Source organism: Neolamprologus brichardi, chromosome 3, assembly GCF_056152115.1.
Source record: "Neolamprologus brichardi isolate AB-2024 chromosome 3, ASM5615211v1, whole genome shotgun sequence".
NCBI lineage: Eukaryota > Metazoa > Chordata > Actinopteri > Cichliformes > Cichlidae > Neolamprologus > Neolamprologus brichardi.
Window position 1 is genome coordinate 48,057,366 of NC_142106.1, and position 19,222 is coordinate 48,076,587.

The following is a 19,222-nucleotide window of genomic DNA, read 5'->3' on the forward strand; positions in this document are numbered from 1 at the left end:
AATTCATTTAGAAGTGCATGTTTCTGGACATCCTGTTTTTGTTGTGTTTCTTGGCATTTTTAGATTAGTAGGATAGTGTAACCCCACCGTCTTGTGTTCTTTCTTACATCTTTCTCCATCTCAAAGTGAAGTTATCTCTCATTTTTTCTCTCCCTGGGAAATATAGCAGTTGTACCTTTAGCTACCAAACACAATGTGTGACAAACTGCCCAGAAACAGTTTGTGTGTTTGCTGATATTTGTTGAGTAGCTAGTAGCACTAGCTAGATGCTGAAGTACCCATGTACTCAAGGGTCCATGCTAACCCCATTGTGTGCAATAAGGACCAGTGATGGACAAACAAATAGAAATGCCTTTTATGTCTTATTATTTCCTTCATTTAGGCTCAAATAGGTACGACTAAAATGTCTCCCAACTAGACAGGCCTGTAAAAATATTGTCACTGTAACGGCTTCTTTCAGATGGTATCCTCTTGACTGTGTTTGCTCTGACAGGCTACCTGAATGTTCTCTCTAATAACCGCTGGAGGGAGCGCTGGTGCCGCCTCAAGGACAACCAGCTGCTCCTTCACAAGGACCGGGATGACCTGAAGAGCCACATAGCCTCACTGCCCCTCCGAGGCTGTGAGGTCAGCCCCGGCCTTGATCACAAACACCCCTTTGCCTTCCGCCTCCTTCGTAACAGCCAAGAAGTGGCCGTACTGGAGGTGAGTTTGATTACATACTTGAGAGATTTTCATAGAAAAAAAACTTTGTTGAGGGAATTAGAAATGCCTCAAACACCACTAAATCACACTTAAGCTGGTGCAGGAAAATATTGCTCCTTATTTTTTATCTTCCTCTCGAGTGCTCCATATCTCCTCCACCCACAGTGATTTTTGTGTTTAATGTTGTTGGTCTTCACAAACTTCCTCCATTTGCCATCCAGTTTGTTTTGATTCTATTTCCTCACATAGTCTGCACGCTATCCTTAAACAATCCAATTATTATTATCTTCATTTAAACAGATAATAATAATAAGGAATTTAAAGTTTATAAGGATCCTCTTCTTGTTTTGGCTGGTCTTTTTAGGGGATCATTTGCCTCCATCTCACCCTGTTTCTACTGTCCTCCTTCACTAAATCATAAACCTTCTCTCTTTTTAAACATTTAACTCTTCACAGACACTGGCGGGATTGCATATTCTGTAACTCTGACTTTTGCCTTCAGGCCTCCTCCTCTGAGGAGATGGGTCGCTGGTTGGGGGTTTTGCTAGCTGAGACTGGATCTACCACAGACCCAGCCACCTTGCACTATGACTACATTGATGTTGAGACCACTGCTAACGTCATCCAGCTTGCCAAACAGTCTTTCTGGTGAGAGATGCATCCACATCATTTCACATGAATCTTTTTCTCTCTGGTTAATACCTGAAAGAACTCTTAAAGAATTAGTGCTTAATGTGTTTTATTTCTTATTTCATTAGCTCACAATGACTCATATGTTGAAACGTAGTATGTCTGGCTTTTTTCATTTTCCTGTTTTTATACGATAGTTTGTACTATTTTGTAGACTAAGAGATACAAAAATCGCAGGTAATGAAGATATATGAAGGGCACTGTATATTTAAGCCTCAATCGTGATGTTTTATGTTTAGTTTCACCAGTAAGCGTGCCGTGTCTCCTAACCCATATCTGGACAACCCAGTCAGTGGCTATGCCTGCCCCACTGGTATGGCACTACACTATGATGATGTGCCCATAAATGGAATGGTAAGGACACAACTGCTTGCTGATGTTGCATATGTACTGCAATGAAAAAAGTGTGAGATAATTCACTTCAGCACCCTCTAGTTTGCTTACAAACTCTTGGCTGATTCTTTCTTTGCTTTTCATTTTTTGCATATCATTAACATATTATTGGAAAATGTGTCATTTTTGTTATGACACTTTCAGAAGTTCCAGTGAGCCTGCATGATAAAAATCTTTTTCTTTCCTAAAATCAAATTAGACCAAGTAATGGTATGTACTTTGCTATTTGCAATAATGGTGCTCGGGCCCCTTGCATACCACAGCTTTTACCTTCTGCACTCATTGACCTCCTGACAGATTTACATATAAACCTGAGGGCTGAGTCTGTCTGCACCCAAAGAAGAGCAAAATTACACTGTTGCATGATAATAATGATATAAAACTAATAAAGACAAGCAGACAGAGAATATAACATTGTTTATTCATAAAAGATGCTATAATAAAGGAGTAAAGAGTAACCTGTGATTTAACGTTACAGGACTTGGATAAAAGCTCATCAACAATTAAAAAGAGGAAACATTAAATATGTTTTCAGTCGTGGAGCAGTACTCTCCATTTTGGGAAGCTAAACTAAATTTGTTAAGTCAAAGCAATTGCTCTTTAATTTCACATACTGCAGTAATGCTGCTATCATCTTCTTCCTTTCTGTTCTCCTTATTCCCCCCCCCCCCTCCCCCCCACCCCTTTATGGCATCTCCTTATTCTTAAATCTTCTGCTTATTGCATGCTCACCTGGTCTAACCCAAGGACCCAGAGATGCAGTACTCCACTCCCAGCACAGGGGGGCGCCAGCGGAAAGAGGAATTGCACTATGAAAACACTGAGCTCTATGAGAACATGCCCTCACCCAAGCTAGTCACCAGCTGTCCTCCCAAGGCTTCTTCTTCTACTGCTGCATCTTCTTCTGCTTGTCACTACAAAACCCCTGTTTCTAAAATCTCCTCTAAGTTCCTGTCTGCTGATTCTAAAACTAAAGACTCCGCTCAGGTGACTAACACTCTGCTGCATAACCTTCATGTTTCTTTTTGCATTTCTGCATATTAACTGTCTAACAATTCAGGGTTTGTTTTAACCTCCTCTTAACTTTTAGTGTTTTTAATTCTCCTTCGCTGTTTGTTTACTTAGTGATCTCTTATGTTTATGTATTTAATAGGCCAACATGAAACTAGTGTGAACTGGAGTTTGTTTGCTGATTTTCTTCCTGTGTCATTATGAACACCAAACAACAAAAGTAGAGATGATGCCTGTCTCCTGAAGCCGAAAAGGAAACTGTCTCCTGTGATCTGTTAGGATAATAAGGTGCAGTCGTTTAGATATGTCTGATAATGCAAGAGAAGGATTTAAATTCAATTCTGAATTTAAAAGGAAGAAATAAAAAGAAGCTAATATGGGAGAAATATAGTCTCTCTTTCCAGTCCCAGTTAGTGATCTGGCTGCATAATTCTGGATCAGCTTAGACTTTTTGTGAAACTTTTAGAACAAAGTGATAACTGAATTACAGTAGTCCAGTGTAGGAAAATTAATGAAATAATAAAAGTGTTTGTAACCTTTGTGATATTGAGTGCAATCCAAGTAGAAAACCTGTGGCATAAACAACAGTTACACATTTTTCTTTGAAATGTTTATTTTTTTTTTTTATGGAAGAGCATGTTGGTACAGTTTTGTATGTGTATAGCTTATAGGCATTGCTAACATCTATTTGAAGGGTCATTTGAATTGTGTCCTTCCTGTTTGTTCAGCTAAAGGGAAAGAAGGGAGCAACAACCAATGGGGTGGCATCAAAACAGAAGCCAGAGCCAAAGAACCAGCCAAAGAAGAATGGAGTCATTGGCACAAATGGGACTGCGTCTCTGAAGCGCAACAACTCCAGTAAGTTTTGAGATTTGAAGATACCAACAGGAAGTCATCTTGAATTGAAATATCACCCACCTTTCCCAGTCAGGTCTTGCTCTGTAAGGAATAGCAGACAGTGTGTCTGGCTTCTCACCGCTGATTGCTTTCAAGCAAAATTCTGTTCCACAGCAATGTGGAAAATGCAGGATATCTAAATTACAGTTGGTTTAAGTAGAGGGGAGTAAATAACTGAAAGCCTTTAAACCTATCCTACCCTCGAGACAGTCCATGTGACGCATGTGGGCCTTGAGCCTCCTGCCAACTCCAGGGTAAGAGGCGCGATAGCAGAAACAGACCCTAGCTCATTGGAAGAGAGCGAAATGTGGTCGAGTTAATCCTTGTGGTTCAGAAAAATATTTTTTGCCTAATGTGTGAACGAGGAGGGTTGTAACCACTTAGTGTAGCTTGCAATTCCTCCAAATGTCAGAATGCAAACACCAAATGTTTCATGTTGGGTTTAGAGTACCACAGATAAGAGTGCTAAATTTGAAACTATTAGCAGCGGTTTATATGACTGATTCTTCACAGTTATTCACAATGAGTGTATTTTTCACTGAAACATAGGCTTGGCAATTAATTCCTGCGTATGGCACTGAGATCAATGGGTTTCTAAGCAGTTCATCCCCCCCCTCTCTCTCTCTGCTAGCAAATGACCCCAGTCTCTGGCTTCTAACTTTTTGAAACCCGACTTTTCTTGTGTAGATGGGGACCAGTGTAAGTATGGGAAGAACCGTGTGGAGGCTGATGCCAAGCGACTGCAATCAAAGGAGGAAGAGCTGATGAAGAAGAAGCAGGAAATCAGAAACCACCTGACTCAGCTGAAGAAGGAGAGGAGAGACCTTCGTGCTGCTGTGGAGGCAGCGGCTGGTAAGAGAGAGAGATAGAAACGTGCTTGTCATTAAAAGACGAGTTTAATAAAGTAATATTTCTCCTCTCTTTCACATTAGGCAAACGCTCACATATTTCACTATCAGAGCGCCTGAAGAAGTTGGAAGAACAGTGCAAACTGAAGGAGGAGGAGCGGGTGAACCTGGAGCTGGAGCTAACTGAGGTGAAAGAGAGCCTGAAGAAAGCCCTTAGCGGAGGTGTCACCCTGGGCCTCACCATCGAGCCGAAAGCTGGCTCCTCTGGCCTCCAGGTGAGTATGAAGTTACTTTATAAGTTTGTGCTGACACGTTAGTGTACTCATGTTTCCTTCATATTTTTGTCTTGTATAGTCACCAGCAATGCTGCGACGGACACACGAGTCTTCTCCATTCTCCAGCTGTGACACCAGTGACACCGAGTCCTGCTCGCTGCCGGTCAACAGCGCCTCACTGCTCTACCGGCAGCAGGGCAGCCAGAAGCCCTCAGCAGTCCGGGGACATGTCCTCAGGAAGGCTAAGGTCAGAGGTCACGCTACACAACGCGACTGGCTTTCTCTGAGAATATAATTGTGTGGATGCCCTCAAAGGCATCCACACTATTGAGTTCCTGTTTCTCTTTATTGTGTGGATGCCCTCATAGGACCTTAACTACTCCCTCAGTTTTCATGCTATTTTCACCGTTCAAATCTTAAAAAATTCTGCTCTTTCTGCTCTTTCCTGCTATGACTTTTGGTGCTCATAACTTCTATACTTTTTGAGATATTGAATTTTTTTTGCAATATTTTTTGCCCTTTTCTGCCACATTATCAGTGGCCTCACTGATTTTCCTTGCCGGGTTGACCTGTGTTTTAGCTCAGTGAGATGAGCATCCGTTCTCAGACTGGGAGGCCCGGGTTCAAATCCCGCTTATGGCAAAATTTCTTTCAGTTAACAATTAAACGTTTTTAACTCTTTTCAGCAGAAATTCTGCTCATTGAACTCTTTTCAGCAGAAATTCTGCTCACTGAACTCTTTTCAGCAGAATTTTGAATTTTTTCACCACTTTTCAGCACAAATCCCAGCTTTTTCAGCTGTTTTCAGCAAAAACCTCTTTTCAGCAGAATTCTGCTCATTGAACTCTTTTCAGCAGAATTTTGAATTTTTTCACCACTTTTCAGCACAAATCCCAGCTTTTTAAGCTGTTTTCAGCAAAAACCTCTTTTCAGCAGAATTCTGCTCATTGAACTCTTTTCAGCAGAATTTTGAATTTTTTCACCACTTTTCAGCACAAATCCCAGCTTTTTCAGGTGTTTTCAGCAAAAAACTCTTTTCAGCAGAATTCTCCTCATTCACCTCTTTTCAGCAGAAATTCTGCTCATTGAACTCTTTTCAGCAGAAATTCTGCTCACTGAACTCTTTTCAGCAGAAATTCTGCTCATTGAACTCTTTTCAGCAGAAATTCTGCTCACTGAACTCTTTTCAGCAGAATTTTGAATTTTTTCACCACTTTTCAGCACAAATCCCAGCTTTAAGCTGTTTTCAGCAAAAAACCCTTTTCAGCAGAAATTCTGCTGATTCATCTCTTTTCAGCAGAATTTTAAATTTTTTCACCACTTTTCAGCACAAATCCCAGCTTTTTCAGCTGTTTTCAGCAAAAAAACTCTTTTCAGCAGAATTCTGCTGATTGAACTCTTTTCAGCAGAAATTCTGCTCATTGAACTCTTTTCAGCAGAATTTTAAATTTTTTCACTACTTTTCAGCACAAATCCCAGCTTTTTCAGCTGTTTTCAGCAAAAACCTCTTTTCAGCAGAATTCTGCTGATTGAACTCTTTTCAGCAGAAATTCTGCTGATTCACCTCTTTTCATCAGAATTTTAAATTTTTTCACCACATTTCAGCACAAATCCCAGCTTTTTCAGCTGTTTTCAGCAAAAACCTCTTTTCAGCAGAAATTCTGCTCATTGAACTCTTTTCAGCAGAATTTTGAATTTTTTCACCACTTTTCAGCACAAATCCCAGCTTTTTCAGGTGTTTTCAGCAAAAAACTCTTTTCAGCAGAATTCTGCTCATTCACCTCTTTTCAGCAGAAATTCTGCTGATTGAACTCTTTTCAGCAGAAATTCTGCTCACTGAACTCTTTTCAGCAGAAATTCTGCTCACTGAACTCTTTTCAGCAGAATTTTGAATTTTTTCACCACTTTACAGCACAAATCCCAGCTTTTTAAGCTGTTTTCAGCAAAAAACCCTTTTCAGCAGAAATTCTGCTGATTCATCTCTTTTCAGCAGAATTTTGAATTTTTTCACCACTTTACAGCACAAATCCCAGCTTTTTCAGCTTTTTTCAGCAAAAACCTCTTTTCAGCAGAAATTCTGCTGATTGAACTCTTTTCAGCAGAAATTCTGCTGATTGAACTCTTTTCAGCAGAATTTTCACCTCTTTTCAGCCCAAATTCTGCTGATTCATCTCTTTTCTGAAAAATTTTCAGCCTTTTCACCACTTTTCAACAAAATTTTCTGCTTCTTCACCTGTATTCAGCAGAATTTTAAGTGTCTTCACCACCATACAACTCTTTGCAACTTTTTCAGCTTTTTTCAGCAGACATCTTCAACGTTAAGGCATCCACACAGCATTTTCGCAGGAAATGCAAATTTTTCTAGTGTGCCTTTAACTTTACATCTCTGACTAGCTCTGTCTTTTGCAAAACTTTAAACTATGCTGGGACCTTTTTGGAAGCACATTGTTTGATCCATTGTTTGGTGTGGACAGGGTCTTTTGTTTTTGAAATCTGGTTTTATTCTCTTTGACTTCCCTGTTTTGTGTGATGTGGCTGTTATAAAACAGTAGGCTGAGTATTTTAAGCAATCAACTTCTTGGAACCTTCTGAAAGGCTCTGATACATCTAAAAGATGCATTCCTCGGCTTAAGATGGTTTTGTCACTCCTAAAATATCGACATATTTAAATATGAATGTAACGTTAGTATCCCCATTCTTTTAGTCATATGTAATATATGTAATTTTAATTACATTTGTCTTGAACTTGTGTGGTAGCAGTGGAAACAGTGTGAGTTAGCTCATAACAACTTGCATAAGAATGATCGGGTCAGCAGCGTTATGGTTCAGGATTCCTGCAGTGCAGAGAACAGCTGTGTGTGTGTGTGTCAAGGTCCACAGAGGAGTTCCACCAACTAGATAACCAGTGAGGCTAATAAAGATGGTTAATAAAGTTTGTATTTCACTGCATGCTTCAGTGAACTACAAGCGAGTGAGTTTAGGTACTCCACAAACACGTACATAAGTGTGATGTAGCTGCTCATTTAATTTGGTACTGACTAGCAATGAAAAATGCATTGAGGTAGTAAACAAATGAGAGAATCCCAGCAAATGCAAATACTTGCAATCTGTGTACAAGTATGCAAACCAAGTCTTTGTGTTTGTTTGCAGGAATGGGAACAGAAGACCGGCACATAAACCCATCACATACACCCTTGCATCCGTCTTCCTCCAATCTCTTTTTTTGAAATTGTGTATATATTTATTTAAAAAACAAAAAAACAAAATACCGTCAGAAGGTGTGCTGAGGAGGATACATGCATAGCATTCACATGTACTAAAACACATGCCTAGTTTGAGTATACTGTAAGTACCACAACATAAACTTTTATACTATTGAGCATGTTCAGTGTACTTGCTTGTGCAACTTGTGTTTTCCGCTTTGACATCTTTTCAAGCAAACACCTGTCTTTATTTTTCCTCTCAAAATGTGTTCCAGCCATTTGAAGTTAAAAAGGTCCAAGGTCAAAACCAAGTATTTATTTGTAAATGTTAAAGGAAATACTAGCTTCCCTGTGTTTATTTATGTTGACGTATTTAAAGTATTTTCGTAGAGTTTGTGGCTCTGCTCACTCTCCCTTTTCCCACAACATAATTGGTCATCAGTCATGATGCCTCTGTTGTAGTAACAATAATTGTAACACACACCAGCCTGGCAACAATGTAGCTCCTCTCTCATTGATGTTTGAAGAAGTACAAATACAATTGTCCCAACTGTCAGAAACACCGACTCATGGCTAGCAGAAGATTTTGTTAATTGTGTTAAGTGTTTGAAAAGCTAAAGACCTTTTCACACACAGATCATGATGAATCACACTTGAAGCGTGTTTTAATATGAATGTCCATATTTTATATCTGTGACTTTATTGCTATGGGTAATCCGATGGTAAGTTTGTGTTGGTTTGGTAAGTTCCTTGTTTATTCTGTTTGTTTCAGCTTTTCTTTTTGCATTAAAACAACCATGACTGAATACAGACATGTGTGGTCTGGACAACTTCCAAAAGGATGTCTTTTTCTGCCAGTTTAGAGAAGTTTATGAACAGAAAGCTGACCAACTAACTGAAAGTAGATTAGATGCTGAGTCAAATATAAATATAACCTGTTAAATTTACATATTCGATTTCACATATAAGATTTTTTTTTAATATGTGGTGAAATATGTGAACATTGTTAATATAAAGAGTAGGCGGAGCAGAAAAGACAGGAAAGGTGTAACGCTTAAAGAACAACAGGATGCCTTACAGTTAGATTAGATAGTAACATGGTTGGCTATAACAAAGTGAAATTAGTGCGCATGGCATGGGAAGCTCGCTCATTCTGTGAAGGCACCATTAATGATGTAAACAAGTTTAGGAACAACATATAGTCAGGTGACATTTTTTAAGAGTACCTGCCTGCAGTCCATACTCTCACTCACTGGTGAAAGTTAAAATTGAAAATATGACAAATCAGACCAGTTTATCAAGAAAGGCCATACTGGTGACAGACCCAAATAAAATACATATTATACAGCCTATATGTTTATTAAAATGTTTCTAATTAAGGCCTCACTAAGAGCATCATCATCCATGCTTTGTAATAGTTGTATTGTTAATGGAGAACTTGCGCTTCTTTCTGTGTGTGTGTGCTTGTGTTGCTCAGAGATGTCTTCATGGCACATTGCAAATCCTTCAACATTACACTGACTAAAAGTGGGGCACTTGTAAACTCACACTGCTGTGTGTTCTGCTCAATCAAAGACTGTGAGTTTGATTTCCACACTGTTAAACACACATACATTCATCAGTGTCACACTGATAATGGTGTTTCTTTTGTTGTTGTTTTTGGACGATGTTTCACTGCCTAAGCTTTGCTACTATGTATATAAGGCTAATTTACTTTATGGGGAGTGTTGACAGATGTAGTGAAAGCATGCACTCAGTTTGGAACTCATTGAACACACAGACACTCACTGGTTCGTGGTGATGTAAATATTTCCTGTCTCCTGCCTGAATGATATCCCTAAGGTTTTACAAGCATGTTAGCTTGAAGATGGGACAAGAGATGGTGGTCAGCAAGTGTTGACCTGCAACAAAAAAGGATGTCTGATGTCAGTAAATGTGAACCTGCTGTACATAGCTTGGTAAATGTAGTACTGTAGAAGGGCAGGAGGGCTTTGAATTTTTTTCTTTTTTCTTTTGCACCATATACATTTTCTCTTGTTTTATATCACAGACAGTCTCCAACTCGGGGACAGGCACACTTGTACATAAATTAATAAACCTCCGAACAAACCGGTCTTGGACTTTGTGCCTTATTGTTGGTTCTTTTCAAAAGCAGAGCAATGTATTGACCACAGAACAGTTTTCCAATCGTTTTAAATGAGCTTTGGCCCAGGGCAAATGGCAGTGTTTCCAGACCTATTCACATCTGGCTTCTTCTTTAAATGTTAGAGCTTTAACCTGAATTTGTAGATAGATCTAGATACAAACTTTTCATAGACATTGATTTCTGGAAGTGTTCCTTCCAGTGTTCTACAGGTTATGCACATCCAATACTCAGAATCCATCATCATTCCTAGCATTAAAAGTGTAAGAGGTTTGAAATTTTCTAGTGACAGAGTCAGAGTTGGAAATTTTCTTTAAATTTGTCAGTCGAGTTTCACTTTAGTCATGTGTATGGTAGAGCTAGTCTATAGAGCTTCATCAGGACGTAGTAGATTTCACTGTTCTACAATTCTCATGTCAGAAGAAGCTTTTATGTTGTTCTTTGATGGTCAGTGTACGTTCACAATTATTTTAATTTTGTTGACACAGACAAAAGCAGAAATTTTCTCAATGTATATTTTGCAAAAATGGAAGTTTTTTTTTTCTTCCAATTTTTGTTTTTTGATTAATTCTATCAAGCCATCAAACCCAGCAAGATTTAGATAGCTTGGTTTGTGTGTAGCTGACTGAGAATAATGAATCTATTTAGAAAATAATTGTACTTTTTAATAGTGAGAACGTAGTGATGGATGTTTACTGATTTATCAGTGACATCCATTTACTCAAAAAAAAATACTGATTAGTGGATGACTGGAATGTATAGTTTATGATTGTAATTTACAAAATATAACCAGAGGTGATGTGATGCTTGTGTGATTTTTTTTAACAGGACCCTACAGTAGGATGAGTACCCTAAGTTCACCAACCTTTTGATGGCTAGGTGTGCAGTTCCTGCTTTAAATGCATTCACTTTTTAGATTCAGAAATTTAAATCAAGAGGCAAGAAATGTTTGCGCACACTTATGGACTTAAATCAATAGTGTCTTGATGTATGCTCAATCATCCAGGTAAGGAAATCTTAAAAAGTTGATTCTGTTCATCAAGTCTTATCTTTTTTAGTGGGAGAAACATTTTGTCACTCATCCAAAAAAGGTACATAAGATGAATAGAATCAACTTTTGCCGGTTAAAATAATAGTGTCACTGTCCTCTGCTAAGACTGGAGATAATGCTAGCTAGTTCAGCTGGGTAATATTTTCTTAGAACAGCAGGGCTACATGCGGTGATGCTAGAATTAGCCATGGTATCAAACTACCTTCAACAGGTGGTCAAGCTGAGTCCACAGGCGCACTACGTTTCCCTGGAGAGCTCCTTCATTCTTCATATATCCATGTCGGGCAAGAGTGTAAAGCCCGCAGCTGAATGGCCTTTGTTCAAGCACACACGCTTTTCGGCAGTGCACAGCTGTGTAGAAAAATCCAGGCAGGCTAATCTGAAAAGCTAATCCGCGAGTTTACAGGAAAGGGAAATGGATTTTCAAATGAGAGGCACAAATCGCCATTTTAAATGTCAGAAATAAATCTTTTTTTTTTTTATCCATTTAAATTGTGTTTTAAAAATGATTTTGAAAATCTGTGTTTTAATTTAGAATTCGAAAATAGTTTTTCAAATGCGGTTTATATTGAGAATTTAATTTTTTGTGATTTGAAGTATTTATTAATAGTAATAATAAGGTTTAAAATTTTCATTTAAAACGTTTTTTTTATTTTAAATTAACTTGTTAAATAATAAATTACTTTAGTGTTGTTTGAATGTTTGAATAAATAAAATAATTTTAAAACATGAAATCGTAAATGAACTTAGAAATGCATCATGTATTGTACAATTCATTATTCAAGCACAGAATTCAATGTAACTGTCTGGAGGAGTTATAGCTGCTTCGTTTATTGTCATCTTAAATATATTAAAAAGTCTCTTTTCACATGAGTCAGATAACTCCCCAGAAATGAAGCCAAAATGTCTCTACTGCCCCCTTGTGTCTGGCTGCAGTACTGGCGTCAGACTAAAATAAAAAATAACTAATTTTGTAAAGTTCGTTTAGCTCATCTGTGCAGGTTAATTAATTTATCCTGAGAAAAACCATTACTGTACGTTTATTATGAGTATTATACTGTAAGAGCAACAGGCTGGACTCTACAGCTCCTGTGCAGAGCTGATTATTAAATATGTGCAAACAGCAGCACGTTTTCTGTCTCTTGCCACATCTGTAAAGACAGTAACACCAAAGTTTAAAAAAGGTTGCACTGCAGTAGCACCTCATAATTCATTCACTATCGATTAAATGGTAAATGGCCTGTATTTGTATAGCGCTTTGCTAGTCCCTAAGGACCAGTACATAAATAGCTTTTGCTATTTATGGCCATTTGGCTATGGACATTTGGCAGCTTAAGTTAAAATTTGTTTAATTTTTCCACTGATTAACTTTTAGTACTGACTCTGTGTATTTATTTTACTGAATTAGTTTCAGTTAAAAAAACAGTCTGAATTAATCTTAATGAGGTATTGTTCACAGCGTTAGATGTCCGGTAGTGCTTACAGCTTACATCCTTTGAGAAAAATAATTGAAAGCGTTAATATTTGTTGTCCAATTCTCAAGCAGCAGCTCAAACACCAGTTATAATACCTCTGCATGTTGCTGTCTACTATGCAGCAGAAGACTGAACCGGGCCTGAAACCTGCTCCATCATCTCATCTTTGCAGTTCATCATGCAAAAAGCACCAACAGGTCAAAGGTAAATATAGTATATAAGGTTTTGCACATTGTAAATAAACAGCTCATATGTCAGCAGAAATGTAGAACTAAAAAAATGTGAGTGTGTGAGGACAGGGAGGATCAGCTTTATTTCAGATTTGAGGGATAAACTTTATATTTCAGTTTGTGATGGTTCTGTTCCCTTTGTGAATGCAGGAGCTGCCCTCAGATTCAGACCTCAGCTCCACCCAGTGACAGCAGACCGATCATCCAACATTTTCACATGTTAAAATTAACTGATGAAAACAGTACAAAGGTTAAATTATCACATGTGCTGTCAGTGAAAGCTTCAGCTGTTTAATTGATAAAGTTAAAGACAAAAAGTCAAAGGTATCATCCATTTAACTGGTGTCACTATATATCAGCATTAACAGTACCACAATTTAGTGGTTCAGAAAGCCACTGATCTCAGACCTGCAGAGCTTCGGTTTTAAAAACTGAATGTACTCAGCTGCATGAAGAGGACATGAGATTTTCTCTGACACAATAGACCCTGACAAGAAAATGCTAACTTCCTGTTTTAAGACCAGATGTAGAGTTGTACATTTCCGGTAGGGTTTTTTTTGCAGTCAATCGCTACTGCGAAGATGGACTCCAAAATCATGTCCAAAACACGAAAATGGAAGAATCACGTTAAGTTACAAAGAGTAGTAGGTGGGAACACTTACCATTACTGTGTCATAAAAAATCGAATGATCAATTTTGACGTCTGAAGAGTGTAGATCGATTGGTTGTTTACATCACTTAACACAAGCATAACTTTAATTACAAAATCAGAAGACACATCATCCACATTCAGAAGCACATCTCTGTATAGTGACAGTTCTCTAGCATATCGAGACTATCTCTCCACACCGTTACATATTCCATGTGTACGGGGTACGACCCCCCCCTTGGTCGTGGCGTGTGGATATTTCTTTAAGACACTCTGGCATGCCCGGCTACGCCCCACAGCTTACGTATAAAACAGCTGTGCAGACGTGACACCGGTGATCGTTGATCTCCACTTGTTGTGTGTGTGTGCGAAAGAGTGCTTACCTTGAGAGTACTGTGTGTGTGCGTCTATTGGAGCGTGCTTCGGCATCCTCCGTGGGCGATGTATTTCTCCCTTCTAGGTCCCCTGGTAGTAGTGATGGGCAGATGAAGCTTCATGAAGCACTGAAGCTTTTCATCCAATTGGTTCACCCCAGCGCAAAGCGTCTTGAAGCTTCATTTGCTCTAGTAGGACACCTACTGGACGTAAAAATATTAGTTGGCATGAATTTGAAGAGTGTGGCCTTTTGCACACAGCCTGTAAATGTCAACAACAAAAGGAGTGTGTAAAACATGTATATTGTAGTGATGGCAGTATACTGTGTATATTTATACTGGCAGTATGGAAAATGATTATTTGGAAATGCTTAAAATGGAAATGATCATTTACTGTGAGGTGAGGTGTGGTTGGGGTGTGGACAGTGGTTGTGCTTTTGTAATGTTGAGGTATGGACAGCTACAGACTGAGGCTCAGTCATGCCCACATTTTATTCTGTAAAAAAATACATTTTCACTGCTTTTATGGCCTTTTTAGTGGGGAGAACATAGCTAGGATTTAATGATTTAACAAATCTTTTAAATCCTTTGTCCTCCACAATGCTAAATGGCTGGGAGTCCTCAATCACCATGCTAAACAGGTTTTCATCTATTTGAGAGAGAGAGATAGCCTTTATTTGTCAGTTGGAGGTCTTTTGCCCACAACCGAGATGACAGACCTTGCCGACCGTACATACAATACACAAACATCACATTGGGGAGACAGGTCAGGCTAGGTAGCGAGGAAAAAAAACATCAAAATGTGTAACACAGAAGGATAATACAGGAATGCACAGATATCAACACACCATAGCACAATAAACACAGACAGCAACATGGGAAAGAGTTCCGGTGTGTACATCTGATCTGGGACCGCTGCAATCTTTCGACTGCGCCTCCAACTGACCCGATGTCCACATCAGAGGGGAGGTAAGCGTTGGAGGTGGCGTTGGATCCGGGGTAGGGAGGGTGATGCGTCAGTGAGTGCTTATCAGTATCAGTATATGTATGTGTGTGCGTGTCCATAGTTCAGCTTAGACAGTGTCCTTCGCCCTGGCAGGCTAAGTAAACAGTCTTCCAGCCAACCCAGGTGGCCTTGCATGGAATGGGAAGGAGCAGACTAAACACAGTCGTTATCAGGGTGTTTTGTTCAGCTCCGGCCTTGCAGCTGGCGCCAAAGGGGTATCCGCATAAGTGAGGGTATTTTTTACTTTAGTACGAACAGCTCATATGAATTTCAAAGCAGTTCTACAGTCCAACACTGGTCTCTCAATCTCCCGTTGGAGAGCCCCGAGCTTCGCCATACTTGCGTTCTGTGATGTTGTCATTTCTTGTGCTCAAGGAGCCAATTTCTGAGAACTCACAGCAGTGTGCCTCCCCGAGATGTCATCCAATTTGCGCCCAGAGATGTTATTCCGGGCTAGAGAGATGTTATTCCGGGCTAGCCCTTCCGAGATATATCCAGTCTGCAGTCAGAGATCTTATTCTGAGTATTCACAGCAGCCGTAGCCTCTCCAAGATCTTATCCGTGCTGACTCAATGAGCCCATTTTGAGAAACTCACGCCTCTCCCATCGTTCCAATCCCAGCGGGCAGCCTTGTAGGGGTTTGAACAGCCGGTTCCGCTTTCTTAATTCTTCGATAAGTCAGGGCCAAGCCAGCTCCGATCAGCCAGAACCCTGTTACCATGGTTCCGAATAGGTAGATATCTTCAGCACTCAGGCTCACCCAAGCCCAAACTTCTCGTTGAGAAAGGGGTGTAAATTGCAATCCATAATTCCTCTTTTAGGTTTTAGAGAACAGACTGTGAGAGAATGTTCCAGGGAAAATACAAAAAAAACACGAGACTAGACAAGGACATAAGCAGGGAAGATAAGAGAAAGGAGAAAAAGTGCATCCGCCTCCTCCGGGAGCCAAAGTAGAGATTGTTCTCCTGAGGAAAGACAACAAAAACAAAGCACAAATATAAATATCACACACGTAACTTATAACAGTTGTATAATATTGTTATATCATTTAGTAACATTACTGCCTGCTATATTATCATGACATTTGATGGCTCACCTGGTCTTGCTCCACAATCGGTGTTCCCCCTATTCTCATGCAAAGCTCTGTAGTGCCTAAGCATGGATGAGGTGTTGTTATATCCCAGCTCCCTGGCACATAGCAAACACTTCACCTAGTACAAAAGTAAAGATTGTATTGCACCATCAGTATTATGAAAATACATCTTCTGTAGAAATTTACATACCTTGTTGGGAGATATAAGATCAAAATGTTGACATCAACATTTGGCACTGTGCATATATATATATATATATATATATATATATATATATATATATATATATATATATATATATATATATGCAGATGGGGTGTGGCTGACTTCAAATGAGGATATAGGCACGCACTGCCAGAGGTGGGTCGAGTACCCAAAAATTGTACTCAAGTAAGAGTAGCATTACTTTAAAATATTATTACTTAAGTAAAAGTGAAAAGTAGTCGTCAAAAAAGTTACTCAAGTAAGAGTAAAAAAGTACTTGGCGAAAAGACTACTCAAGTAGTGAGTAACTGTTTGAAATGTCCGATTTATTTTATAAATAAATGCTATCAGGCAAACAAAAATAAATTTTTGTATTTTCAAATATATATGTAAAAACATCAACAAAATAAGGCACAAAAATTCTAATCTCCAGATTTCAGTTTTTCATAACAAAGCTTTTTTCAGCAATACCTACAGTAAATAATAAATATATAAACAGTGCAAACACTTTCCAGTGACAAGATATGCTGTAAACTTTATATTCATTTTTGCTCCAAATGGCATAGCAGCCTCAGAGAAAACATTAGAACGAGGCAACTTCAACATACAAGGCAGCTCAGTTTACCATAAATTATATAAGTGTGCATTTATTTCTGCATATTTAGCAAAAATGTGCCATTTCTTCACTCAGTGAAGTAATGGTTAAGCTTCAGCTGCAGTTTGCTCTCAAGGTTCTTGCTGTGAGGCTGTAACTGTTTAGCAGTTAACAGGAGTCCTGCATGACAGAGAAGTCCTTCACGAGCTCCAGATGCAGGAAGAGCTATACTGATTTTAATCGACAGCTTCCTGATGTGAGGAAAGCCATGCAATAGATCCAGTGAATGGACATGAAAGGTACCTCTCCAGCTCCCCTTCTTCTGGCTTTCCTGACCCCGTGGATCCATCATCTTAGTCAGTTAGGCTGCTGTTTGTGCAGGCCTCATCCAGCTCTGAGTCTAGGTGATGTCTGATGAAGGTGAGACCTGTGGAAAGATGTATGGTTTTCAAAAGAATTAGCTCTGGTCATTATAGTGCTGTACACTGGCAAAATGCAGATGTTTGGCAAGAAGATTTGATCACACTGGAGATGTTTTTTACTAACTCTTGTCCAAAAACAAAATCTTGTCATTCATATCCCACACAAACAGTTTGCAATTAATTCCAGATTGCTAGCCAATAGATCCTCCTGTTTGGTTGTTACTCTGGGAAAAGACGAGAAAGACAACACTGTCTTTCTCGTCTTTTCCCATAATGTGATATAGCTCTATTTTTCTTTTGCCTGGGTGGCAGCTCTACGCTTCCGTATCCGAGGCTTTTCAATGTTGCCTCACAAAATTATCACGACTACAACAACCATGAAAAGAGTTGGATGGACATTGCTGATCAATTGCAGCTGCCTGGTCAATGTTTTTCATTAGTAATTTAGCAAAGTTGACGGTGGTCGTGGTGTGTGTGTGTGTGTGAGTAAAAGACAGAGAGGGAGAGCGAGAGACAGATTTTGTATGATAGGTTTCATGTTATGGACACACAGTTTGAGCACTCAAGTCGCATCAGAGCATCAGGCCATATAGACCCTGCATCGTGACCTATGAACTTCTAACCCCTGAGATTCAATTGTACAGTTTGAGCAGGAGCTGAATAACGTGACTGGAAAAAAAATCGCAGTGTTTGCCCAGCTTAATGCAGACTGTTTAAACTAAACAAGCTGCTGTTTCACATAATAAACCCTGTCACCCACAGTATTGCCTTCTAATTTAACAGTTAAAGCAGTAGAGACGAGCGGTTTGCATGTGCGTTGAACTCTAGCGTCATTAACCAAGTAAATGTAACGGAGTAAATGTAACTCGTTACTACCCGCCTCTGGCAGGCAGTGAAAGCAATACTTCGAGGACCTCCTTAATCCCACTGATATGTTTTAGATAAAGCAGAATCTGAGCCAATGCCTCAGGCCTTTTTCGTAGAACTATTTAAAACTGTGACTAAAATTATAGTAACAGTCAGGTGAGACATGAAAATACCACACAAAAAATCTGTGCCACTTCACATAATAGTTTGTCCACCACAAGACGGAGGAGCAACAGTGACATTCAGTAGTGGCCTCATTGTTTTGACACACAAAACAAAAACACACTAACTACACAAGACACACTGGCTATACACTCCAAACATGCCACGTGTCACAAATCTCACATATCAAAACTCGCTTTTTCTTGTTGCTGTCACTCCAAAAACGTTTTGCTTCACCAAGGCTGCAATTTCCTGGTACATCATCTGTAAATTAGTCGTGTGATTTGGGAGCACCGGCGCGTCCGCAGTCAGCGCATCTAAGAATGTGGTTTTCATCCTGGTCACAGAACCCTGGATCAGTTCTTTATTGTCTTAAGGATATTCATGTGTTGGCGTTTTCCCAAGCAGTCTACATGGGTTTTGTAGACTTGGAGACACTTCAACGCATCCCTCAGATAATCCTGTGGGCCACGTTGTCAAAGTATGGGGTGTCTTGCTTGTTGCTACAAGTCATTCAATCTCTGTATAACTGAATACAGGCTTGTCTGCAATAAGTTGGACTGGTTAACGATGGGTATTGGACTCCACCAGGGCTGCCCTTTGTCACAGATTATATTCACAATTTTTTACTGAAAGAATTTCTAGGTGTAGCCAGAAGCGCCTCAGAGTCTCATGTCTGTCTTTTGGTTCTATTGGATCCATCTGGTGGTGGCCTTCGGCTTTCACTGGAGCGATTCACTTTACACCTTCAAGTCTGAGGCCATGGTCTTCAACTGGAAAAGGGTGGCATGCCCACTCTGGGTCAGGGATGAGTTGCTTCTCCAAGTGAAGGACTAAAGTATCTCTGGGTCTTATTCACGTGTTGGGCGAGAGGCTAGTCAGAAAATGAAAGATGGATTTGGGAGGAATCTGCAGTGATGCAGACACT

General features: G+C 39.5%; 1 protein-coding gene across 2 annotated transcripts; it reads left to right on the top strand.

The window, feature by feature from the left end:
- Positions 1–580: 580 nt before the first annotated feature.
- LOC148104382 (actin filament-associated protein 1-like) lies at positions 581–5,114 on the top strand. Of its 2 annotated transcripts, XM_087837790.1 has the most exons (8): positions 581–705; positions 1,208–1,353; positions 1,635–1,749; positions 2,536–2,775; positions 3,528–3,657; positions 4,384–4,548; positions 4,629–4,819; positions 4,899–5,114. In XM_087837790.1, exons 2-8 carry the CDS (start codon positions 1,226–1,228, stop codon positions 5,112–5,114), a joined length of 1,185 nt encoding a protein of 394 aa, XP_087693916.1. In that variant the 5' UTR covers positions 581–705; positions 1,208–1,225. The 2 variants fall into 2 exon arrangements, with proteins under 2 accessions (XP_087693916.1, XP_087693917.1); XM_087837791.1 differs by lacking the exon at positions 2,536–2,775.
- Positions 5,115–19,222: the final 14,108 nt, after the last annotated feature.